The 26628-nt window shown below is 41.6% G+C and overlaps 1 protein-coding gene across 2 annotated transcripts in view; it reads right to left on the bottom strand.

The window, feature by feature from the left end:
* The window catches only part of IMPG1 (interphotoreceptor matrix proteoglycan 1), a 94162-nt gene that overhangs the window by 45294 nt on the left and 22240 nt on the right, over positions 1-26628 (bottom strand). For both annotated transcript variants that reach the window (XM_067702973.1, XM_067702974.1), the window contains 10 exons: positions 25902-26068; positions 25607-25635; positions 23145-23209; positions 22443-22546; positions 20054-20206; positions 13215-13273; positions 10152-10172; positions 8567-8814; positions 7058-7134; positions 5986-6068 (listed from right to left, as the gene is read on the bottom strand). In XM_067702973.1, coding sequence (XP_067559074.1) covers positions 5986-6068; positions 7058-7134; positions 8567-8814; positions 10152-10172; positions 13215-13273; positions 20054-20206; positions 22443-22546; positions 23145-23209; positions 25607-25635; positions 25902-26068 — 1006 coding nt within the window. The remainder of the gene's footprint in view (positions 1-5985; positions 6069-7057; positions 7135-8566; positions 8815-10151; positions 10173-13214; positions 13274-20053; positions 20207-22442; positions 22547-23144; positions 23210-25606; positions 25636-25901; positions 26069-26628) is intronic.

Raw genomic sequence — 26628 nt, 5'->3', positions numbered from 1 at the left:
AAAGGCTTCACAGAGGAGGTGGCATGTTGGCTGGAACTTAAAGTATGAGTAGGAGGTCATCAGGCTAGAAGGATGGATGGGTATTATAAGCACAAGAGAGAATAATTCGTGCAAAGCCACAAAGGCATGACTATGGATGACATATTACGGCAATGGTGAGCACAATGGCCAGAATAGATAGCTGACCACTGTTTCTGTACCACTTCATTGGCTCTCTCTGAGCTGCATTTTTAGGTAGCGCAAAAAGGGAAATAATCAAATTAACCCATCAACTCTTACTTTCATGGAGATATTATGCTATAAATGTGTTCATTTACTCCTTTAACTCATTTAATATATATTAATTGCCTGTCTAGATGTTCCACGCATCTGGCTTGACACTGAAGATGATGCAATGAGTAGAGACAGACCGAGTCCTTGACCTCAAGGAATATGAGGACCCAGGTTCTCTAATGGGTTCATTCAGTTTAGCTCATATCACTGATTCCTTTCAATGGAGTCAAAGGCTGAGGCCAGATTAAGGAAAGTCAGAAACGTGTGGTGTTTTAACCTATTGCCTAGATGGGGGATGTGATGGCTAATTGGACTGGGCCATGGGATGCCCAGATATTTGGGTAAACACTATTCTGCGTGTGTCTGTGAGGGTGTCTCAGGATGAGATTAAGATCTGAATTGGTAGACTGAGTAAAGCAGACTCCTCCCTAACGTGGGTGGGCCTCATCCAATCTGCTGGAAGCCTGAATAAGACAAAAGGCGAAGTAAGGTGGAATTCACTCTCTCTGCCTGTCTTTGAGCTGGAACACTGATCTTCTTTTGCTTTTGGACTTGGACTCAGACTGGGACTTACACCACTGATGCTCCTGGGTCCCCAGCTCGCTGACTGCAGCTCTGGGATGTCTCAGCCTCCATAAGCATGGGAGCCAATTCCTTATAGTGAATCTATCTCTATCTCTATATCTCTATCTCTATATCTCTATATCATCTCTATCTCTATCATCTCTATCTCTATCTCTAATCTCCTGTTGGTTCTGTTTCTCTGGAGAATCCAGATTAATGCAGGGAATTAAAGGCAAAACAATGTCCAATAGCAGAGTAGCTCTGCCTAAAGTTTGCTTTTTCACCGTTTCACATATTGCAATTTATTGAGAGATCTGGCTTACATCTTAAATGGAATGTCTAGCAAGTGAGAAACTAATTTGGGAGGGAGAACACTAAAGAGCTTCTTTTTTGGCAGGTCAGATCATCATTCTAATGAACGAAAAGGAAAATGTATTGCTGCCTACGCACGTGTGAACCAAACCAAATCAAACCACACAAAATTTCTATCCTAATGATATACCACTTTTGAACGAGTTGGATGCATGTTATGTGGAGAACAGAATGTTGAGTTTGTCCTATAGGTTTATGACTCATTTCTATGAAATAGGAATAATCTTAACAGATAACTGGCTCTGCAAGAAAGAATGGGATCAACTAACCTAAAAAAATAAAAATAGAAGACCTCAGAATTCGAGACCAGATAGACACCAATTCATTTAGTGTTCTAGAGGCACGTTTTGCAAGTACTTTATCTCAGGGGATTAACCACTACCTTAGACTACTTACGCTGAGAGATTTCTATGAGTACTTGACTGAGATTTTAATGGCTTAGTGGGCCTTTGGTGACACTAACCTTAAAAATTTTCCAGGCTAGAATTATCTCAGTGATACCGAGGTGCAGAGCTTTGGAGTCCTGGGTGTCATCTACCTGTGCTGCGGAGAGACCCAGAAATTTTTGAGGGAGGGAAGCCTTGATCCTGCCGAGAGCTGCTTTTTGTTTTCCTTCCCCTTTCTACATATATGAGTGGGATGCCTTTTTATCAGGGATGTTTCCTAGTGGGGGGTCTTCATTGGTCATTGAGATATGTCCCTTCTATCCCTGGCTGGGCTGATTATGAAAACGTATGGATCTGCCTTTCATTGGCAACATAGCATATTTGCTGTCTAAGCCCAGGCCAACAAATATAGCGCTTCTTGGTCAATACTAATCAAAAGCTCAGTTATGAGGGTCATTTTTATTTATGGGGCATTGACTGAAGGTTATACCGCATGGTCATGCCTCTGGATACTCTAAAATCAATCCTTGAGTTAAGGCAGACGGTCAGCACCTGTCCCTCATGGAACCACTGTAATGAACTGGGTTCAGGCATTCGTTATGCGTCTCCAGGGAGGGCCTTCTAGGAAACACCTGACGCCGAGTTGATGCTGTAGGGGAGGCTGAGGCAGACAGACGTGGTTCACCGTAACCCAGATGCTCCTTCTTAGGAGGACTCATAGGAGGAATATTTTTCTCCTAAGCAATTACCATGCTCTAAGCATGCAGGTTCCAAATCATGTGACAAATTGCATTGTCCTCACTGCACAGTCTGCTGAGAAGCTCAAAGCCAAATTCATGAACCACCTAAGCAAAGAAATAATGTTCTGATATTTACTTTCTAAACAATTTTCCCTATGGAGTCATTTGATTTTTTTAAAAATATTATTACGGTGAAACATAACATAATATTAGACGTTTTAAAGTAAATGGTTTAAATCGTAAAATGCCAAATATAAAAAAGGAGTGATGGCAATATTCAGTTCAATATTGCCTTAATTCTGTTATTCTAAAATTATTTATTAGTTATAAACATCTGATGACCTCAAAAAAAGTGAATGATTCAGTAATTGTGTTAGGAAAATTCACAACGTTGTGTAACCACCACCTGTATCTAGTTCCTAAACATTTTCATTACTCCAAGAGTCATCTGACCTATCTTTGTTTCATCTTTTCTTCCATTTTTCTTTCAGTTCTTTAAAATAAAATCTTATTGTATTTCACACAAGTCTGTAAACCATCATCACCTTTTTTGGGGAATGAGGCAGGATTTTAATAAACAAATTATTAAGAAAAACCTAAGAACCAAGAATGACTCATCTTGCAGAAGCTAAATGGAGTATAAAGAAGGGAGTGTCAATAGAAGCCCTGTGCCAGCAGTGTAGTAAAATAAAGATGGAACGGAGGCTGCTCAATTGAAAAACGATCTGTGATTTGTGTGAAAATTGTGTCCCTGTAACGTGTGAAACCGTGTGAAAACTGTGGTGATTAGAAGGCGATTGTGAAGACTCAGAATGCTAGACTATTAAAGAAAATGACAAGGCAGTGAAATAGAGAAAGAAGAGGCTGTGGGTTGAGAGAAAACAAGTTTGGGGCACTATATTTTTTTTAAAATGATGGGGCTACTAAGCCACACATAGTGTAATAGGTGGAAGAAACTTGAATGATTGTCTTGGCTTTGCCACCAGCTACACAGTGTGACCTTGAGCAAGGAACTTCCCACCTCTAGCCTTGGTTTTCTTACCTGTGAAACATACAGCTTAACTAGAGTATGTCTAAGAGTCCTTCCAGCTTTAGTGTTCTATGGTATATTCATGAATGGAAGGAATGTATACAAAAAATGAAAACAGTAAAGAAATTTTGAAAACACAATAATACTTTCAGCATAGATATACTATCATTTTTATTAATATACCCCAAATGCTGATCTTATAATAAGGTTTTTTGGTATCATAATGAAGGAAAGGAATCCAGTGAGCATTTAATATCATTCGTGTCACCAAAAGGTGGTCTGTTTTATCCAACCAACTTTTAAGTGATTTAAAAGTCAAAAGAGTGGTTGTTGTGAATTGTGGTTGATTATCGATGGCCATAAATGCTTTGCTACTTCTTCCATCAAGAGATAAGGTCTATGTTCCCTCCTCTTTAATCAAGATGGACGCTATGGCTGCCTAACCATTAGTATGTGAGGAAGTGACACTGTTTCTGGGCCCTGAGGAGACTGGAGCCTTCCACTTTTTTCTTTTGTGACAATGACTCCTTGAACCCAGCTGCCATGCTGAGAGGGAGCTCAAGCAGCCCTCAGAGAGGCTACACAGTGGAGAAATGAGGCCTCCAGCCAACAGCTCTGGCTGACTACTGATTTGTCAGCTGTGTGAGTGAACCCTCTTGAAAAAAGATCTTCAACGCCAGTTGAGACACTCTAGTTGTCACAACATGGGGCAGAAAACAGCTGTCCCTACTGATCCCTGTCTAAATTTTCAGATTTATGGGCAAAATAAGCAATTGTTGTGTTAAGGCACTAGCTTGAAGGGTGATTTGTAATGCAGAAATAGATAACTGTATCATGCGGTTAATATTTAGTCACTGGTAATCATGTAAAACAAATATAATCTGTATAGGTGGTTCTGCTATCATGCCATACATGTTTTTGTGAAAAACCTTGTACTCAGTAAAGTTGCCTACTGATTTCACACGAGGAAAATAGGAATGAGGTAGACCACCAAAACCCATAGAATTTTGTAAAGAGCCCTGACTAAAACGGAAACAGCTCTATTAAAAATATCAGCCACAAAAAATCTTCCCTGGCATTTCCACTTAGAATCACAGAGCATCCTTATCAGCCTTATATCCTGGGGTTATTGCTTCCTTAAAGACATTTTTGCTTATAGTTTCACCAGGGAGCTGCATAAAGTGGGAAGCACAGAGTTGCCTAAAGCCACTATATCCACTACTTCTTGCACTAAAAAAAGACTCTTCTGCAGAATATTCACTTTTTTTTTCATAAGGTCTTCATATATTGATAAAGATTTCCTCTTTAACTGTGAGAAAGTTTGACCCTATTGCCTCAAAAGTAAACATTCTTGAAAATTCAGAAGTGAACCAGGAACCTCCAAAAACTAAAAATAGAATTACCAAATGATCCAGCAATCCCACTCCTGTATATATATCCAGACAAAGCTATAATTTGAAAACATACATCTACCCCTATGTTCATAGCAGTACTGTTCACAATAGCCAAGACATGGAAACAACCTAAATGTCCATTGACAGATGAATGGATAAAGAAAATGTGGTATATATACACAATGGAATACAACTCAGCTATAAAAAAGAATGAAGTAATGCTATTTGCAGCAACATGGATGGACTTAGAGATTATCATATTAAGTGAAGTAAGTCAGACAAAGACAAATATATGATATCACTTATATGTGGTATCTAAAATATGACACAAATGAAACTGTCTATGAAACAGAAATGGACTCACAGATAGAACAGACTTGTGGTTGCCAAGGGGGAGGGTGGTCAGGGAGGGATGGATTGGGAGTTTGGGGTTAGCAGATGCAAACTAGTATATATAGAATGGATAAAAAACAAGGTCCTACTGTAGAGCACAGGGAACTATATTCAATATCCTGTGATAAACCACAATGGAAAAGAATATGAGAAAGGAAGTATATATATGTATAACTGAATCACTTTGCTGTACAGCAGAAATTTACACAGCATTGTAAATCAACTATACATCAATTTAAAAAAATAAGTTACTTAATTAAAAAGTAAAAAAAAAAATAAAAAAGTGAACTAGGAGGATTTCGATGTTTACTGACATCCTTATTGACCAGTTACACGTGTGCTAATTGGCACTAAAGAGACACACATAGCAGAACAGACAGTATCCGGGGTCAGCCTGTATATGGAGAATAGGAATACAAACACTGATTGTAAGAGCCCAATCCTCTGTCGCCATAGCCCCTTGTCATGGACGTGGGCCTTAGGACCCACCTTGTCCTGACAGACTCTCAGGTTTGAAGCTCAGTTGAGATGGCTGTTCTGGGTGGGCAGCGGTTGGTGCTGCTTTGGTTTCAGCTTCTTTCACCAGATCCGTCAGGAAAGGGCTATCAGTGCTCTCTGTGGGACTGGGGATGAGAGCTGAGGGAAAGATGCTGAGGGTGACCACCTCTTTAGAAGAAGGTGGTTCAGTGGACAGCTCTTCCATTGGAAACAGTGGTGGGACCAAACCTTCTCCTGGGTGGAGGATGACTTTATCACTGGTCTTTGAGATAGTGTCATAGATGGATTCCTCAAAGAGGATGTCATCATCCAACACAGACCCTGTGGGAAGTAACTCACCAGGTAGACTCTGTCCTGCTCTGTCCACTGTCTCCAGCATGGGTTGACCAAGAGGAAGTTCCGGACTCAGAGTAGCAACCTGAAGAAGGAATTTAGGACAGATGTTGACAAGGGACATTTCTCTGTATATGAGAAGGGTTATACTCTGTATTTTTTCTTTTCATTTAAATTTAAGCAAATCATTTCATAGTTGACTTGAATCTATTGTGGATTCTGTTGTAGGTTCTGATACAGAAACATGTCGTGAAAGGAAAACATGCATTGATACAGTAGTAAAATACGATCTCGTGGCTGAGTCTGCCTGTATAGGGTTAACTGATACCCAAAATACTTTGCAACGTGTGTCAATCATATTTGAACTTATGAATCTTTTTATTTAAAAAGGGAATAAAGCTTAGCACTTCCATTTATGAACACCATAGTGACAACTTTTGGCATAAATTAAATGAACATAGCTTTAAATGAAATACAAAAGTTATTACTGAATTCATTATTTTTTACTTCCTAAGTTATTAATTTATCCTTAAAACCCCCCATAAAACATATAGATAAGACCTTAAGACTTAAGGACAAACTTATAAAGTATCTTTATGTTATATTTATTTCAGAAAGTCAAATAATATATTCTGCTTTAAGTATTTTTTCAGTTCACGAACATGTATTTGTTTTATCAAAAAATGGCAATTCCTGACTCTAATTGAAACAGAGCTCTAACTATGTTGAAGGAAACTTTGAATTTAAGGATATTTGAAATGCAAGTTGTATTATATTTTATTAATACAGATAGTGGAAGTGGGTAAGCAAGTACTGCCTGTAAAAACCAGAAAAGAATTTTATTTCTTTCTTTCTTGAGTGTAGTTGCTTTACAATGTTGTGTTAGTTTCAGGTGTACAGCAAAGTGAATCAGTTCTACATATACATATATTCATTCTTTTTTAGATTCAGAAAAGAATTATATTTAGCATTGCAGAGGGGATCTTGCTCTGTTCAGTCCTTAAGCTGACTTTTTCTGATGGAAGATTTCGAGGCTTTGTTCCTATTTGAAGAACAGAAGAACAACAAACTCACCTTTGTGATGTCAGCGAGGAGAGTGGGCAGCACCGATTGGGTGTCAGGATCAAGACCTGGCAAAGACCCAACAATTTCTGTGGGTGAAAAATCACAAGGTTTGAGTGTTTCTTTTTCTTTTTTTCTTTTGTGGTTGGAGCAGTAAAACAGTGAAGGTTGGGAAATGTGGCGATAATCGGTTCTTAAGGAGTGGTACAACAAATCATCAAGAAATCAGCATCAGATGCACTAGTGGTCATTATCTGAGTGATCTGTTGAAGGATGCATGCAAGGGGTGCATCTTGCTAGTCTATGGGACATGAACAGTTATTAAGGTGGATTTTTAGGGTGTTTAGTTTTGTTGTACACATGTGGACCAAGCAGGCCAACTGATTGGCTAGGCCAGTGGGGACAAAAATATAACTAAGTTGACAAAGAAAGAAATGGCTAAAATAAATACTGGAACCAAGGACCGAATGTGAGTCCTTGCGAGTCCTACTTCCACCCTGAAGCCCAATTCTCAGATTATCCCAAAGGGTTCAACCAAGAGACCAACCCAGAGTACCAGATGCTCTCAGAGATGAGTCTGAAGTTTTCACTGAACTTTCCTTGTCTAGAAATTCAAAAGTGAACCAAGAGGATTTTAATGTTTACTGACAACTTTAGTGACACACCCTACATCTCATCCCGAGGGATCTTTGTAAAGTTTTCCAGAGTTGAGTTTGACTCTCTAAACTACAGAAACAGAACTGACAGAGAATGCCAGTTTCAAGCCATGTCACATTAAAATGGCATTTCTAGTGCCCATCTATTATGCCAAGAGTACTGGGTGAAGAGTTCCAGGCTCCTGGGTCCCTCCAGGGCCCCCTCTGAGGACCCTGAGTGAGCCTGATTACCTGTTGATTTCTTTAGATCCATGCTCTTCTCTCCCCACTACTCCCTGCCATGGGAGGTTGACTTATATGGACCATGTCAGTGGTTCCTTGCTCCCTGTCTTTGGGATGGCTTAGATCATTAGGCAGCCCTTCAGGCCTGGAGGTAGTAGTGGGGCCTTGGTGCTTCTAGCCCCGGGGAACTGTCCTAGTCCTCTGGGCATTAGGGAAACCTTTATAAATAGTCCCTTTATGAAACTCTTTTCAAATTATCCTAGTTCAAATGTGCCACCTGGAACCTGACCCATTTACTAGATGAGGGAATCTGGGCTGTGCCAGATGAGGGAACAGAACTCTCCTCGAGTTCTTCTCTCCACCTGGGTTCCACTGGGTGACTGTGGTCGAGCTGGGCTGAGCTGAGCCTCTTGGCTTCCCTAGAGCTATTTTTGGTGTGAAGTGGTCATGAAAGGCTCATTGAATGAGACCCGGGGGGCAGTGAGGAAACACAGAAATGATAACCATCCGTGATTGGCCTGTCACCAAAATGACTGACTCTACAGGACCCAAGTTAAAATGACAGTGACCAGGAGACAGTCACACCTCCTCATCTCTCTGTCAGGATGAGGATAAACTCAGAACGATGAAATCACCCACTGACCATCAGTGAACTGAATTGACCCCATATCCAAGGACTGGTCTTCCTCCAGTGCTTTGCTGATCAGCTTTCTGAGGTCTGAAGCTGTGGGGTAGATTTCCATTTGCTTGTCTTCCTCCATCGTTCCATGAAGGTTTCCTTCACTTTCAATTTTGTTGGAATCAAAAGACAGGAGGTCCCCTGCAGGGCTTTTTGCTTCTGCCTTGTCTCTCTGAAAGATGGCTGTAAGTTGCATCTCTGTAGAGCTTGACCTGTAGATCGCAGAGGACACATCACATCCAAAGCCATTGTTATATGCCTTATAAAGAGAATCACTATGTTGCTACAAAGCTTCAGGACAGCTTCAACCTCTTTCCTGACGGACTTTTAATGAATATCACACACTTGAAAGTAATTTCAGTGTTTGTCAGAAATTTAAAAGGTAGAAAAAGAATTGACATATATTTCAGCTCTGAAATAGAATGTATAATGGGACTGAAATCCAGCTTGAAGAGAGACTATTAACTGGATCAAGTGACCATACATTTTCACTTCAGGTCTTTGTGAAAAAGTTAATTGTCAAGAGCTGCTGGTATTGATCCGTGTTTTCGTGGTCTTATAAGTGCCAATCAGCAAGAAGGATGAATTGTCTTTTTTCTTTTCCTACAAGTAGCCTCTTGTAGGATATAGCAGGGGGACAACAATATGTACGTGTTTTAGCCAAGTCAAAGCTTCAGTTCTCAAGGCTATTTCTTTTCTACTTTTTTGAAGAAGGATTTTTTAATTAAAAAATACAACACTATATTAAACATAATCTCTTCTTCCCTCAAGTTGCTTTTAAAATAACATCTTGGAAGATGTGAGAAAAGAGAAAGGGAAGTAGTTCATGATTAACTGTATTTGTTATATTTATTGAATCAGCGCCTTTACTCATGTACACATGAAATAGGATCCTCTCTAGCTCTGTCCTCTAGGACCAGGTTTTACCTCTTAGTTTGTGCCATAAATCCACACAGAGGGATACAAAAATGTTTTAAAGGCCACAGGAACCGATAATGTGTATTCTCGGCAGTTCTTCGGGTCACACGATCAATCAGAGTCTACGGTTGGTTATTTCCCCAATTACAGGAGCCAAGCTAGATACAGTGTGCCCTTTTCCCATTCACACTGACCTGGGAACCAAGTGGCAAATTAGTTCCTCTGCTTTATTACAGACTTAGGCGGCTTGCATGCACAAGTGTGCGTCCAGGCCGACAACTTCCCATCACAAATGACATTTAAGAAATTGTTGAAGCATACTTGCATCACAGATAGGTGTTTTTATGTTTTTCTTTTGAAAAGCTTTTGAGTTGTATAGAACACACTTTCGCTGATCAGGTAGGTCACTGTTTACCTGCTTCTCCACATAGTGATTTTGATTTGAGGGTTCTTTTCTACTACTGAGCAATTGATCAAATACTTCCATTTAAATAAGACACCAATAAAAAGACACTGGCTTATCCCAGACTTTATACGTAAAAATAATCTGCAAGAGTTTAGCACAGAAACGTGTGTGTGTGTGGGGGAAATGTACTATATTTCAAAACATTAAAAAAAAAGTTCAAATTACCCATCTCTTTCTTTCTTTGGTCTTCACGTCATCATACACAACGGGAACATGCAAGGGAGAAAGAATTTTCATGAAATTTATTGAGACATTTGATGAATCGATCACATACAAAAAAAAGTTTCATTGTCTCCCATGTTGGTTCAGAGCCATCAGACTTTGGATAGAAGTTTTGGGAACCATATGGATCTCAGGAAGTAAACATTATTCTATGATGTTTCTTACTAGGATTTGAGCCTTAGTTCAAAGATTTTAGGTACTTAAACTCTTTGATTTCCTTATATTCCTTTTACAGAGGCTTCAAATATATCCTATACATCTTAGGTTTTCAGTGGGGTGCTGGTGCCAGGAAGTTGTTTTAAAAAGTATTTTATAAATGGATTTCTCATCCCCTTAGTTTATTCCTGAAGGTAATTTATCTGAGACCAGACGCTGGAACTGGAGTTTTGCTGACTGTTTTTTGAATTGCTTTAATCAGTAAGCCTTGAGGGGATGGAACAATTCACCAGGCAACAGGTTGCAGGAAAAGCAAACCCCTGTTTACTGAGTGGGTGGTCTGTTGCAGGCAGTTCACATGCTTCTTCATTTAATCTTTTCAACAACATGATCACCATTTTATAGATAAGGGAAGATGCAGAGAGAGGGAAAGCTGTCAGTGGAAAAGTAGCAGAGCCGAGATTCCAACCCTGGCCTGGAAGACCATAGCCTGGGCTCGTTTTGCCACGCCACCACCTGTTTGTGCCAGAAAAAAAGGCCATTTGGTCACCAGACTGGCGACAACATTTTGGACTTCTCTGGGCACATAACGTGAATTTAGTTTAGAAGCTCATCTGTCTTCACTCACTGTAGACTAGTTTGCATTATCGAGAGTTAAATGCAAATGGAATTATATCATACTCCTTTTTTGGGGGCATCTTTCACTCCACATGATTATTCTGAGATGAATCTATGTTGTTGTGTATTCCAGTAGTTCATTCTTTTGCTGAGTAGCAGTCTGTGGTAAGAATATAGCACAATTTGTTTATCTATGACTCTGCTGATGGCTATTCGGGTTGTTTCCAGTTCTTGGCTAAGACAAATGAAGCTGCTGTGGATAGCTGTGTACACGTTTGTGAAGGAATATACCCTCCACCTAGATTGAATGATTGTTAATAGTTTCTCATAGTTGCTTTAAGAGATAAAGCAATATTTAAAGTGGAACCTTTAATGTTCCTCCTTATAACCGTGTTAATAATAGATGTTCTAACTTCTTCCCAGTTGTGTTACAGGAATCAAATGAGGTCACTGATATAAAAGTATTTGTTTAATTGTAGATCAGGTTTTATAAGAGTGAGCTCATAGAAAGAGGGTACCTTGAGACTCCTGGGAGTTTAGGTCTTCTGTGGGAAGATCTGGCTCCATGAGAAAGCAATTTCCTTCATAACAAGTTTACAATATTCTGAGCATTGTTTTTCAGGATTAAAAGTTTGCCACACTCATAAGCATATTATTTATTGTATTCGGGGGTCAAAATGTTTTCTGGGAGACTAAGTCTACGTAGCATCATGGAAATCACTGGGAAAATGCGATCAAATATACTTTATAAGCATCCTTGACAGAAAGAAGGATAAACTCTTACAGAGAAAAACACACGGGAAAGATGCAGTTTCAGAGGATCTAATAACTTTAAAATATTTACCTTGCAAAATTTCATCCCCTAACATTTTGGTTTTCTTCTGAAACAGATTTTTAAAATTATTATTAGTTTTTCATTTATTTGAAGAGAGGCGATAATGAGCATTTGAACATTCACCGAGAGAACTGTTCCTATCCTTTCCTTCAGGTTTAAATTAAAAATTTATTCTTTAACTGCAGTGGTCTATCCAGGAGACCTTGCATCTATGCAGAGTATTCTCCTATCACCTTTTATTTCTCTCTAATCCATCTGATTTCACATGGAGTACTGTGAAGCAGCATCTTGAAATAAAGAAAAATGAGTCTGCTTTGGTAAATGTTAAGGGTTTCATCTGTTGTTACTTTCATGGTTCAACATGTCCTTCCTCTGAAATTACACAAATCAGAGGGTCCTGATAGCTTCGAGAGAAATAAATGGGCGGAGCCCCCCACCTACACAACTGTTCTTTGTGATTATGTGGGACCCACCCTGTGGACCTTCTTGCTTTAAGACAACAGATGGTGACAGGCCAGGAGGAACTTCGAGAGAGGCCTGTCCTCCCGTTTTACAAATCCCCCTCAGTGCAAGGGATCTCATTCTGCTCACACCAGGGCTGATATATGCCCTGTGGCACAGTAAAAAAAATACCACATTATGATCCCCCTTGTAGATGTTTTGAATAGTGAGAACTTAAAAGAAAGATGCAAAAGTCTTGCCAAAACTCCTGAACCCACATTGGAATATTGAGATGCTACTGGATATAGGCCTGCTTATGGGAAAGCTGTGGGAACATGATGGAACCCTGCTTTAGCGTGGCACTATTTTATTTCATGTCTTCTATTTAAATATTCAATTTTATAAATTTTGCATGGTAATACATTACTATGGACCAGACATCAGAACGGTATAAAAGTACGGTCAGGCATCAAAGTGATAAAACAGGTATTAATAGTTCCATCCCCATCCCTGTCTGCCCAATTCTCTTACCCCTATAGGTACCACTTTTGATTAGTTTCCCCTGTCTCCCTAGGGTCAACTTGATTTGCTTAAACAATGACGGTACTTAGCACTGGATAGGAAACCAGGCAATTGACATCAAGGTAACTAATTGCTACTTTTCTGGATCTGTCTCTGCTGAGGGATTTTCCTAAGAGGTTTGGTAAATGACATTGTCCTTGCCTGTTTCTGAATCCGGAGGAAGGAAGGAGGTCGGCTCCTGTGTTACTCCTTAAAAATCACCTAGAGTCATGTTCTAATTAGACAACTCCTTCATCTGAAATGTATTCAGATTTCAGGATTTGGCGGAGCTAAACAATTGGGGTAAAAGTGACCTTAAAATCCTCATGACATTGCTTTTAAAAGGGGATAGCGAGAAAGAAAGTTAAAAATTGAGAAGAGTCCGATTCTCTTACCTAAATCCTGACACATGGATTTCTTTGAATCCTGGAAGTTTCTTAAATACCTTTTGCATCTGCAGAGAGAAAGAAATTTATGAAATACTCTTTGGTTCTACTGGGTCAGATCTTATCTAACTGAGAAAGCCTAAACACTTTTGATGAGTTAGGGGAAAAAAGTGAACATGGAAAATTGAAGTAACGATTGAGGCCAAACTTTTTGTTCTCATTTATTTCTAAAACCCAGAGGAAAGTGTTTTGCTATTTATTTAAAAGCTGTAATTGGGTAGTTCTGACCTGCTTTACTGGTTACTTTACATAAAATATGAAATAATTTTAAGGTGGTATTTGGAAGAAACTTTTTTGGCTACAGTATTTTTATTTATACACACAGAGTAATGATCATATTTTCTGAATTGAATTATATGATTTGGAAAACATCTGTAATGTTAAAGGGATTATTAAAGTCAAACTGGTTGCTGTACCTAATTAAAATGGTAGAAGCATACATCAAACTGATCAAGCAAACATACATCAAATGGTAGAAGCTAGTATTCAAACTAGTGAATACAACAAACAAGAAGCAGACTCACAGATAGAACAAACTAGCAGTTACCAGTGGGGAGAGGGAAGGGGGAGGGGCAATGCAGGGGTAAGGGGTTAAGTACAAACTATTAGGTATAAAATAAGCTACAAGGATCCATTGTACAACATAGGGAATATAGCCAATATTTTATAATACTATAAAGAGTAAAACCTTTAAAAATTGTGAATCACTGTATTGTACACCTGTAACATACCATATCGTACACCAACCATCTTTCAATTGAAAAAAAAAAGAATGAGTAAAAAAAATGGTAGAAGCAAACTCTAATCTTATTAGTTTTGCTCTTTATGTGGACTTTACACTTGCTTGATTTCATATTGCTCATGACGTGTGTGATCAGAACAGTTTACAACTGCAGTACTCAGTGGCTCCCAGATCCACGGCAGCCTGGCTTCTGCCTCTGGGTTCCCCCAACGAGGATGGTCCTCTCCAAACCCAGGGGCACTTTCCAGTCCTTTTCCACAGAGTGCCTGCTTTTCTCAGGTTCTTTTTCCATCTCTCTGGCCACTTTCTCAGTCTCCTTCACTCCATCCTATTTCTGACTTCACCCTCTCCCTCAGCTGGAAGGATTCTGCAGGTCTGCATTCTCAGCCCCTCATTGCACACACACTCCCATGTATGCAGGAAGCTCTGCTGTGGGTTCTGTGCTAGGCTCTCAGGACACATCACCATGGAAATGGGCTCTGCCCCACCCAGTTCACTCGTGGGAGGCAGGGAGGCAAGAGAGACCATGAGGAAGTGATAGCAGTTAGTAGTAAAGCACTGAAGGGAGGGCCCACCCTGTCCCCCTTTCCCTGCACACACTCCCCTCTGCCTCTCGTTGGGGGGTCTTCCACAATCACCTGAGATGCAGCTTGGAGTTCTTCACATGGAAATCCCAACTTTGCCACCAACTAAATATGCCCAAACCAGAGTGAATCTCTTCCTTCCAGATCTGCCTTTCCTCCCAGGCTCCCTGTCTCCGTCAGGGTCACGAACACCCATGGTCTTCCATCCAGAGAGTCCAGCAACCCTACACGCCTTCCCTCTGTGCTCCTGCTGTCCAGTCACCAATGCCTGCTAGTCTGAATTCCACATGACTTTTGTTTCTACCACGTTCTTCATATTCCCATGGCAGGCACACCTCCCTGTCTCCCCTCTGACACTGCTGAATGGTTTTCTGGATGTGTGTAGGGGGAGGGAAAGGAAATGGGTTCTGGGGGTGTGCTGGGGTGGGCGAAGGAAGATGTCCCCTTGACTACACTTTCTTCCCAATTTAATCATTCCCTATCTGTTGCCCTTCACTAAAAATCCTGTGATGGGCTGCAGTGCCTAATGAATAAGGTCCAATTCTTTAGAATGATATTTAAGACCCTCCACAATCTGCCCCTCCAAGTACATTTCCATTTGCACTTCCTGCCATCCTGATCCCTTCAGCCAATATCATGTCCTCTGGTCACACTAGACTAACTCCTGTGTCTCCCCAAATATGACACGTACTTCCTCCAGGCTTCTGTGACCTTTTTTTCCCTTTAGCCCCAAATGCAACTTCTCCTACCTTCTGCTCATTGACTGCCTCCCCCACGCCATCATTCAAAGACAGCTCAAGCATCTTCTCTATTGAAAAGCATTTGTAGCTCCCCCAAGTCAGGCTCCATTATTTCTTCTCCCTACTGTTCTAGAACTTATTGCCATACGTCCTGTAAAACAGTCCATGAGGGGGCATGCTGTCTCTTCATTGAGATTATGCTTCCTGGGCTCAGGGATTGTGTCCTATTTATTCATCTTTATCTCCTTTCCTCCCAGTCTGTAGCAGATCGTCATCCGTGTAGTAGGGACTCAGCAAACTTTGCTTAATCGAGTTGAGAGCATCTTTTCTTTCTCTAAACTCATCAATATGCCACTGCATTGTCACTGTATCTAAAATTACTGCTGAGTCTACATTATCTATGCCAAGGACTAGAGCAGTGACGCACAGATAATCCCCAAATCACTTAACATTGGGCTTTGGAGTGCATCGTGGATTTTTTTTTTTCCCAGCAGACTGATTTACCACCTAAATTATATTTTATTGTACCAGTATTAGAAGTGGTTTTGCTCCCTGAGTGTGTAACAACTGTAGTGATAAAGGTAGCTCAGCTTTTGTGTGACGAGGAGATGGCTGTATACACCTGAGTTTAAATGTCGGTTCTGCCGGGTTTTCCTGGTGGCGCAGTGGTTGGGGGTCCGCCTGCCGATTCAGGGGACGCAGGTTCGTGCCCCGGTCCGGGAAGATCGCACATGCCGCGGAGCGGCTGGGCCCGTGAGCCATGGCCGCTGAGCCTGCGCGTCCGGAGCCTGTGCTCTACAACGGGAGAGGCCACAACAGTGAGAGGCCCGTGTGCCGCAAAAAAAAAAAAATCGGTTCTGCTACTTTCTAGCTGCAGGACCTTGAGTTTATTGCGTAATCTCTCTGAATCTTGGTCTTCTCACCCAAAATGGGATAACAATACGTGTATTGTAAGGTTGTCATAAGGAATAACTAGTAAGTGCCTGACACGGTGAGCAGAGAGCTGGTAATATTGTTTTATTTATTTACTTAGTCTTTGCCACCTCTACTGGATTCCCAGCTCCTTAAAGCTCGATTTACTTTTACTTCCTCAGTGGGCACATGCCATGGAGGCTGGCAAGGCAGAGCAAGCCTTCAGTCAGTTTTTTTTTTTTTTTTTTTTTTGTGGTACACGGGGCCTCTCACTGTTGTGGCCTCTACCCGTTGCGGAGCACAGGCTCCGGACGCGCAGGCTCAGCGGCCATGGTTCACGGGCCCAGCCGCTCCGCGGCATGTGGGATCTTCCCGGACCGGGGCACGAACCTGTGTCCCCTGCATCGGCAGGCGGACCCTCAACCACTGCACCACCAGGGAAGCCCCAGTCAGTTGTTTTTGACAGACTTCAGCAGGGAAGGACAGGATGAAGGTCCTCACAGAGGTCAAGGGCAGGGGGCCTGGGTAACAAGTTTCCGTGCCTCCACTCCCACCTCACGGTGGGCTTAATAGAGGTGAGAGAGGAGGCCAGTTTCCGCAGAGCTGATCTTTATTACGGGGGCAGGTGGGAAAGCTCAGTGGAGGCCTTGTGACAAATGGCTTTGGGGCCACAAGGCATTTGTGCCCCCAAATGCCATTCCAGTGACAGCACCTGGCGTGGACTGTTTTAAGTGTAAGCTGCAGGTTCTGGAGCTCAAGGTTCAGACCCTTGACTTGTCCATCTATCTGGTCCAGGATATCAGTGATGCCGTTACACATCTGGAAAGAACCCATCACACACAGAACTGCTTCCGGAGAAGCCCCGGCTGCGACGTGCGCAGCAGGGAGCCTCGCGGGGAGAGCAGCCCCTAAGCCCCGGCTCCAGCGGACGGGATTGATTGCTGGTCCCGTGTCCTCTCTGTGAACCTGGCTGTGACTGATTAAGAATCAGCTTTGATTAGGAGGGTGCAGAAGGCGTCTAAGGAGGCGATGACAAAGGCCTTCAGTTAATTCTGCTAACTTATCTTCCGGAGACCTTCTGATCATGGAGCGGCTAACCACTAAATTGCCAATTAAGTGCCCAGTTAACCTTATTAATAATGTGAAATGCACAGAAACCTTCCTGATTCTGTTGGAATGTCTGTTAAAAAAAGGCAGCCGTGTTGAGTTCTCCTGGATGTTTGCACAGCAGAAAGCATTCGGACAACAACTAAGCCTTCCTTTTGACATTTGTATTAAATTGGTCATTAACTTTATTGTGGAAATTAAATTACTGCAAAGCACCGGCCATTAATTCCTGATTAGGCCTGAATGGCTGAGCTAATGCGAGTGTTGGGCTGTGGTGAGGCTGGCTGGTTATCTCAAGGCAGCTGCTGGGTGGTCGGACTGCTCAGGTGCCTGGAAGGGGAACAGGTGTGCTGAGAAGAGGGGCTCCAGTGACCATGTAAATGGAACCAGCAAGACTGATGTGATGGTCTCTGAAACGAGATCCAGCAAGACATGCTCTTCTTTGGTTGATAAATTTTTCAGAGGCTAGAAGAGGCATGTTCATTTGCTGATCCAAAAATCCTTTCCCCATGCCTATTTATTTGGGAAAAATAGAAAGTATAGTCTAGTGGTTAAGAGCAGGGATTCTGGTGCCAGGCTGCCTGGGTCTGAATCTGGGCTCTGCTAGTTAATAGGTGTGACATTGTTGGGTGTATTAATTAATCTCCCTGCACCTCAGTATGTTCACTTGTCAAAAAGAGAAATGATTTTACTTTAAGTATAGAATCCCGTAAAAAATCCCGTTAATATATATAAAACGTTAAGAACAGTGCTACTATTTCGATACAGAGCATTTTAGACTTGGAAAGGCACTTCGAGGTCATCTTTAGTTTCTAAATGAGGAATCAAGGTCAGGGAAGTGACCCCCCCAAATTCTCATTTTGTTTTAGGTGCTTGGAAAATTAACAACAGGTCAGTGAAGACAGTCTATGGTCAATTATCCAATTTTAAGATATTCTGACTAGCCTAAGCATTTGTTGAAAAGAATATTTCAAAGAACAAATAGAAGAGTTAACAGACAATTCTTTAATTCATTCTATCTACTAATCCACGTCTAAGTACTTCTCTGGTTCATAAATATCCCACGCTGATGCTTTCTCTTTGAAGTTCATAAAAAAGGTTCTTTACATTTTATTGACTGAATACTGATGCGGGGAGAGAGGTTGGAGGTTGAGAACGTTTTTGTTATTCATCTCCTCTCCAGCTAAGAGGAGGGAAGCATTGAATTTTCCAAGTATGAGAACTAGATGCCTGTTTTTCCCTGGCCACGCTAAGATGCTTGGGCACCCAGGCTGTTCATAAATGTAGCTCATGGTTACATAATCTCACGGATGCTTCTAATTTCAATTGCATTTCTACAAACAGTTACTGAGTAGTTAACTGCATCCCAAGCTCTGCATTAGGAGGTAAGCAGCAGAGATGAAAGAAGCAGTTCCTGCCCTCAAGGGGAAGCTCATGCCCTCATGGCAGTGAGTGTGGCCGGAGAGCAGAGAGGAGTGGAGACAATGAAAGCCATAGACGTGTAAACAATCTCAAGACAAGGTGACAAGTGCTGTGACAACGGTGGGCACCGGGTGCTAGCCCAGAGGAGAGGCACTGAACCCAGGACGCGTAGAGAGAACATTTCATGACGAAGTTTGTAAAATGCAACTCAGGGAAGGGCATTCCAGACAGAGAAGGCAGCACATGTAAAGACTAAAGGTAGGAAAAGATTTGCAAGCAGTTCGCATTCTGGGAAGTAGAGTGTAAAGAGGGGGACAGTAAAGAGCTGGTGTAAAGACGAGGCTGGAAAGGAAGGCAGGAGTCTTATCATGCCATAGAAATGCCAAGTTCAGCATGACAGTTTGGATTTACCCTGCAGGGAATGAAGAGCTTTTTAAATTAACCAGGAACAAGCAGCTGCGATGATGGTCAGAGATGGAAGAGCCATCTTGGGATAGTGTCTTGATTTAGTGACGGATGATGTGGACCATATAAGTTCTTCCACTTATCACCCATGAAGAATGCCATGCCTTTTAAAAACAACAAGTGCTGGAGAGGGTGTGGAGAGAAGGGAGCCCTTGTGCACTGTTGGCGGGGATGTAAATGGTGCAGCTACTATCGAAACAGTGCAGAGAGTCTTCAAAAAATTAAAAATAGAACTATCATATCATCCAGCAATTCCACTTCATTCCAGTTCTGGGGGTTTATCTGAAGAAAACGAAAACACTAATTTGAAAAGATTCACGGTCATTGCAGCATTATTTACAATAACCAGGATATGGAGACAACCTGAGTGTCCACCAATGGATGAACTGCTAAAGAAGGTGGAATACATCACACACAATGCAACATTATTCAGCCATAAAAAGAATGAAATCTTGCCATTTCCGACAACATGGATGGATCTCGAGGGCATTATGCTAGGTGAAATAAGTTAGAGAGAGAAAGACAAATACTGAATGATCTCACATATACGTGGAACCTAAAAACAAACCCAAAACCCCCGAAACCAAGCTCATAGATACAAAACATAGACTGGTGACTGTCAGAGGTAGAGATGGGTGGAAGGTAGGAGAAATGGGTGAAGGGGGTCAAAAGGTAAAAATAAAAAAAATAAATAAAAATAAAAAAATGAAAAGAACGCCTGGTCACAGGAAGATGAGTCAAGAGGATTTCTGTGCTGTTGACTCCCAGATCTGAGTCCTGCCTTGGGCTCTGGTTGTGTGAGGTGGGTTCACTCACCTGAAGCTGAGACTTGGCTGCAACCTCCTGGTAATACGGGGACTGCGAGTCGGTGAGCTCTTCCTTGAACTTCTGCTTTGCCAGAGAGATGCTTAGCTCCACCTTCTGCTCTAGCGCATGCTCAGCAGCATCAGTGAATTCTACTTCCCTCTCCTGGGTTAGAGTTAAAAAAAAAAAAAGAAGGGATTCTGTTAACATAAATCACAAGCAAATGGTTCCATTGTATAATATATGTTGATACTGTCTCAGGAAGTGGGTTATGAAGCCTTAAGTGCTTCTAGAATAAAAGTCCTATTAACTAGCAGTGGCCTCTGCATTTCACGGAGTATCAAAGCTCCGATGAGTTAATTATGTAGAATCCTTGAGAACTCCATCATTTTGTGACTGTGTGCTCTTCATGAAAGCATTTACACACACACACACACACACACACACTTGTTTACCTTTTACCAATATCCTTTGGTTCATTTAAAAAAACATCTCCTCTACCATCTAGGGTAGAAAACTTTGCCTTCTCTGAACCTTTGCACTAGCAAATTACATCTGAATTGCTCACTTGGTACCTCTGATACACTCACATAGAAGTTTTTTTTAATATGGTAATCTTGTCACCCCATATAAAATCTCCTTGAATCCAGTGTGATTCCCACACTTCATTGAGTCCCTCAAAGCAAAAAACGTGAGACCATTTCTGCACAAAACTCTCAGTGAATATCCACGACAAGGCGGGTCACATCCTCAGCAACCTGTCCTAGCCTATTATTTTGTCTATACATCGGCCGTCTTCAGTCATAGCACATAGGCTATTTTGTTGCCCTTATTTGCACTATAAATTCCTTGAAGGACCGGACTGAGTCTTGTTTATCTTAGTATCTTTAGTGCATGACCCAATGTTTGCTGAATGAAAGAATAAATATAGATGTAGGTGGTGAAAAGGATGTTAACGGGAGGATATGATGAATGTGAAATAAAATATTCAGGGGATATTTACAGGAGAAGGAGGGACCTATATCAGACTCTGAAGGAGACGGGGCACAGGTAATGTGAGAAAAGAGAGGAGGCAGACTGGAGTTGTCTTAGAAATTTTGCAGTGAATATGTTTCTCAATAATTTTTTGCAACAGCAGTTTTCACTGTTGAGGAAACAGTATTTTTGAGAAAGACAAAACGTTTAGATTCTTTGTTCATAGCAACAGTTCCATCAAGTCTACAGTCATCCAGCCTAAAGCCCAGAGAGAATGGCCAGCAGGGTTCTCATCTCTGAATTTCCATGTAGAGGTGGTGAGACTGAACTTCCTGCCTTCACCTTCTGGCTTTGATCTGTGCCTTGGAAGGAGGGTCACAGGAAGAGGAAAGGGCCAGAGAAGCCTCACAGACGACAGGGAATGGTAGACCTGTGGCAGTGACGGCATAAGGATAAGATCCAGCTTCTGATTTGGGGTCCCTTCCTTACAAGACTGCCCTCTTCTGTGTCTGCTGCCTGACTTGTGCTGCCACAATTCTATCACTGGAGCAAAGGGAGCGGTGTTTGTCTGCTTCTGCACTGAGGGTCTGCGCTCAAAGCTTTTGGAGAGGTTAAGCATGTCTCCCTTTTGATTAGGAGATACAAACTACCATGTATCAAATAAATAAACAACAAGGACCTATTCTACAGCACGGGGAATATAGCCATTATTTTGTCATAACTTTAAATGGAGTATAAAACCATTGAACCACTTTGCTGTACACCTGAAACTAATAAAATATTGTAAGTCAACTCTACTTCAATTAAGAAGTCCCCTTTAGTGATAACCAACATTCAATTCCCTAACAATCCTGCGTGCCCTTTCACTCAGAGTGGTGGCCAGTGTTGCTTTTTGCCAGAAAACACTGTTTTCATTCTTCCCCAGCTTGACATGCAGGATTTCGGTCATTTGGTTATTTATTTGGTCTATTCGTGCTGGACATGACTGGGAAGAAGACCTCTACCCTTGCTGTCAGTGTGTGATTACACTTCAGTGGAGAAAGGACTTCATTGATGGGTTGACTGATGTATTCATTCATTCATTCATTCACCCATCATTTATTCACTCTAACGCTTGGTGAGCACCTGCTGTACATAAGGTTCTGTTAGGCATTGAGGGAAGAAGGGCCCCTGCCCTCCTGGAGTTAATAATTAAGTTGCAACTTCTCTCACTTTATCCTAGTTTCCAATCTATTTTTTTTTTTTCCTTTCAGTCCCTCCCTTGGAGGAAGTGAGAACAGTGAATAGAAGGAAATCACTGACTCTTACTTGGGGTGATAAAAATGCAGCACTAATAACAGTGAATGGCCAGTCCATCCCTTGTCTTTCCCTGTTTTACTAATGAAACTAAACAGACATTTGAAGGGCTAGATTGAGAACTTCTTACTATTGTAGGCATCTTGGTGTCCGGGAGGGTGTTGTTGACGATTTCGTTGAGGAGTGTGTCATCAGGAGGGAGAGGTAGGGACCCGGGTGAGACACTGGCAATGTCTGTGGAAATTTAAAAAAGTACAGGCACGAAAATGAGACTGGAGGAGTTTAAATTAGAATGAGGTCACCATGTCACATGCTTTTCCTGTCACTCTGGAAATTACAGATGTTAGGTGCATTCTGAACTCATTTCCTCTTAAGATCACACAAATATGTTCTTCAGCAAAATATAACTCATACTCGAGATCCCACTTAAATTCCTCATTGTTCCTTTCCAGAACGCAAGTTTGGAGCTCCCCTAGATGTGTTACAGTTAAATGGCTTTGCCTAATGAGATCTGGTTACTTTTTCTTTTTGCGACTAGGTAAAGGACACATGAATACATTATCTTGAATTTGTTTGTTGGAAAATATTGATGATTGCCTCCAAGTTGTAAGATAATGGGTGATTCGGTTTTGTTTTTATTCTTTTCTGTATTTTCCAAGGCGTATGCTATGAATTTAAATCATTGTGTAAGGTTAGTAATACAAGTTAGTTTTGAGAAAGTGCATTATAAACTGTGTCGACTTCAATTAACCATTGCTTTTCAAATAACATGCTTTCATGATGGTTTGAATTAAGGTTCAGTAGCAGATGAAACGAGGAGTTTTAAGCTTACCTGTTGAAAACTCAGGGGTTTCACCGGGCTCTCCTAATGTCTCCGTTGTGTGTATTTCATCTTTTCTATTACCGCAATAGGAAATAAAAAAGAGTTGGTGAAAAGGAGTTTGATGACAATAGAGGAAATGCATTTAAATTTGCTTATACCGAATAGACCTAAAAATTAGAGAGAAAGTATATTTTAAAACTAGGTTTACTTATATTTTCATTACCTAAGTAATCTTCTAATATATTTTCTTTGAAGAAAAATTCAAACAACCCGAAAACAATTATGTTTGACTCCAGGGTTTTTCATAAGCATCTTGGCTTTTTGCCATTCTGGGGAGTATTTTCATAGTAGGCAAAGATGGTTCTGGGGGTTCAATGTTTTATAGTCCCCATTGTGCTTCAACTGTGTCCTTGACATCAAAGATAATTGATCACATGATCTATGACTGAAATATTCTTGCTAAAATCTCAGACCCTCAAACCTGTAAATTCAGAGAGTCATTAAGTTTATCTGATAAAGTAACTCTTGTGGTTACGATAATGAGAGAGAGAGATTTCTGGATAATGAAGGTGTCTTGAATCCCTGTTCCGGACATAATCATTGCCTGCAATGGAGTTGTGGGTAGGTTTGCAGTGCCAGGGAGTGTCACCCAAGGTCATGGTTATAGAGTTGTCTGCATATCACATTAGCCCATTCTAGCAAGCTTTATTTAGGAAGGAGTAGCAGTAGTGATAGCTATTGAAGCTCCCTGAAAGATTTCTTACTATAAGCTATTAGGTCTCAAAGTAGTGTGTCTGGGCTTGTACAATATAGTCATGGTTGACTGTTTGATCTAAATAGTGGCTCACGCTGATGGAAGACCAGAGGGAATGGCTAGGTCCTCTGTTGTTGTAGGGGACTAGGGAGCTTGAAAGGACAGCAGGATTTCGGTGGGTGGGGTGGAGAAGACAGGTTCTTCAGGCAGAGGGGAAGGCTGTGGTCAGAGCCCAGGATGAGCAGGGTGTGGTCTGGATGTGGTGGGGAAGTGTCATGGTGGCAGTGTTGGGATCCTGGCTCATGGAGGGCAAAGTTGGAAAGGTCAGGGGGTGAAGCCCTTGATGAATCAGTTTGGCCTCTGCCTCAGTGGAGGTCCTGAGAGGGAACAAATGGCTCACTCAGAGTTGGGTAATTTGAGCAAAGTCTAATAAAGGCCTTACTTACTAAGTCATGGGAAGAGTATACGAGCAACCACAAGGGCGAGTGCAGAACCCGTGGGTGATAACAGCGAGGTACTAAAAGCTCCCCTCTCCAGGAGGGGTGAGGTGATGCAGCAGTTACCACCCATCAGAGACAGAGAAGGCTCTGTGGAAAGAGAGGGCTGCCTGACAGGAGCTGAGCTGCTGCTGAAAGAGGTCTGTAGCCCTGGAAGACTTTGCAGGTTGGGGGCGTGGGGAGGTGATAAAGTCGCTCACCTCACTCTGCTCCTCCCTCTGCTTTCCTGATCCACACTGGCTGGTCCTTCCCAGAAGTCAGAGGCCAAGGGGGGCCAGTGAGTCAGTCTCTCCTGCTCAACCCTCTGCACACAGAGCGTGTGGAGAAGGGTGGCAGTGGATATTCAGAAGGGCGAGGGGAAGATGCGGGAGTATTTTTGAAAAGCCTTTGAACAAGGCTCAGTGTAAAAAAAGGAATATCTCAGATGTATGAACCCAGGAGCAGTTATGCAAGTTAAGGAGGGTAAGAGGTTAGAGGCGAGGATTTGACGTTTTGCACAGTGTAAATTAATAAGGTCCTGGGCCAGGTGGTGACAAAGGGAACAGAAATCAAGGAACAAATGTGAAAAGCATTATAAAGAATTGTAATTCATACAGCCCAATTTGTGGCTCTCTCTGCAGTATTATTATCTTCAGATTTAGATTCCTAACTGTTATGAGTGTAATTTGTGAGTTTAGAGTTTGACAACAGCATCTCTCTTCTTTAATCATTTTTATCGGAAGTACTTTGCTTTTTCTTTGCATTTTGATTTTCTGATTTGATATTCGGTTCTTGTAGAAGACACAGCTCAGTGCTTCAGTTTAGTTTGAGAAATACTAACACTTTACAGAATACCAAATGAGAGTTCAAAATTCAGGTTGCTCTCTGATTGCATTCAACACGTTCCTGATGTAAGTAATATTTTTCATCAGTTCTAAAAATTAAACTATTTTAATTGCTCTGTATCTAATAAGTAAAAAACATGTTAGATAATTATCAGAGTATTGCATTCATTTTACCTGCAAATATAGTGCAATCATCTATCTCAATCTATAAGGTCTATCCATTTCCCTTTTATATGCTCATTTATCTTCAGCAAAATATATGCATAAAAGGTCTGTCAGAATAACCTACTCTGATCTCAGTAGCTGAAATAATATAAAGGCACAATAGCTCAGTCTCACTCCTCATGTGATCTTTCAAAAGTCAAGAGCATGCTGCACTGTGTTTTGGGTACTCACCTCTCAAGGAAGTTTCTCTCTTTTATCCTCTGTAGGAAGATAAAAAGTAATTTTATCAAGAGACAATGCCAACTGAAGAGCCAGTCTATTTTCATTCCCTTTTCCCTTTAACTCCACTTCAATCAGCCTGTAAAATGTTATTTTGCAGGAATAAAATTCCTGTTGGTCTTCTCAGACTTCTCCAAGCATTTCTTCAGCCAACCCTTATGCTGGGGGAACCATTTCAAAAGGGGCAGGGTCTGGAGGCCTGGGAGCTATTTGGACCGGGTTCCCAACACTCTGTGTTTAAACTTACCTGCTGAAGAAGATCCAGGTGTTCCTGGGAGTTGCTGAAATTTCTCCCGATGTCAAAGAGGCAGAAAGTCTCCTCCTGGCAGATGCTGACCCAGTCCTGGTATTCCCCTGGGTCAGGGATGCGATCCAGGAAGATCCGATACGCTTCCCACACTGCTTCCTGGCACACTGCAAGGCAGCGCCATGAGGAGTGAAAAGCGGCCGCATCCTGAGAAGATGCCCTTCTCCCAACCCAAGCCCAATCTTAAACATGGCAAGCTCTGTCATGGCTTATGCTGATACAATAGCCTATAGCCCATAGAGATGAATTCATTTAACAAATATTTATTGAGCCTTATATGCACCACGGAGAAAAATACAAGAAGGGAGATAGAAATACAGGGGTGTGTGTGTGTGTGTGTGTGTGTGTGTGTGTGTGTGTGTAAGACTGCTATTTATAATAGGGTGGTTGAGGAAGGCCTCATGATCAAGGTGACTTTTGAACAGTTTGGGAAGAGGCCCCAAGGCTGGAGAACGCTGGGCACATTGAAGAAACGGTAAAAAGGTCACTGTGGCCAGAGCAAGGCTGAGAGTTATAGAGGATGAACATGGAAGGATGTGGTGAGAGGCACAGAGATGGTGCAGGTCTTGCGGTCCAGACATCTTCAACTGGGGCACAGGTACCCCGCTGTATCTGCAGACTTTCCAAGGGGTAAACAGGCACACAGACATTTAAAGAGACTCAATTT

Source organism: Pseudorca crassidens, chromosome 13 (assembly GCF_039906515.1).
Source record: "Pseudorca crassidens isolate mPseCra1 chromosome 13, mPseCra1.hap1, whole genome shotgun sequence".
Lineage (NCBI taxonomy): Eukaryota > Metazoa > Chordata > Mammalia > Artiodactyla > Delphinidae > Pseudorca > Pseudorca crassidens.
The sequence above is the reverse complement of the archived record's forward strand: the minus strand, read 5'-3'. Positions and strand labels throughout refer to the sequence as shown.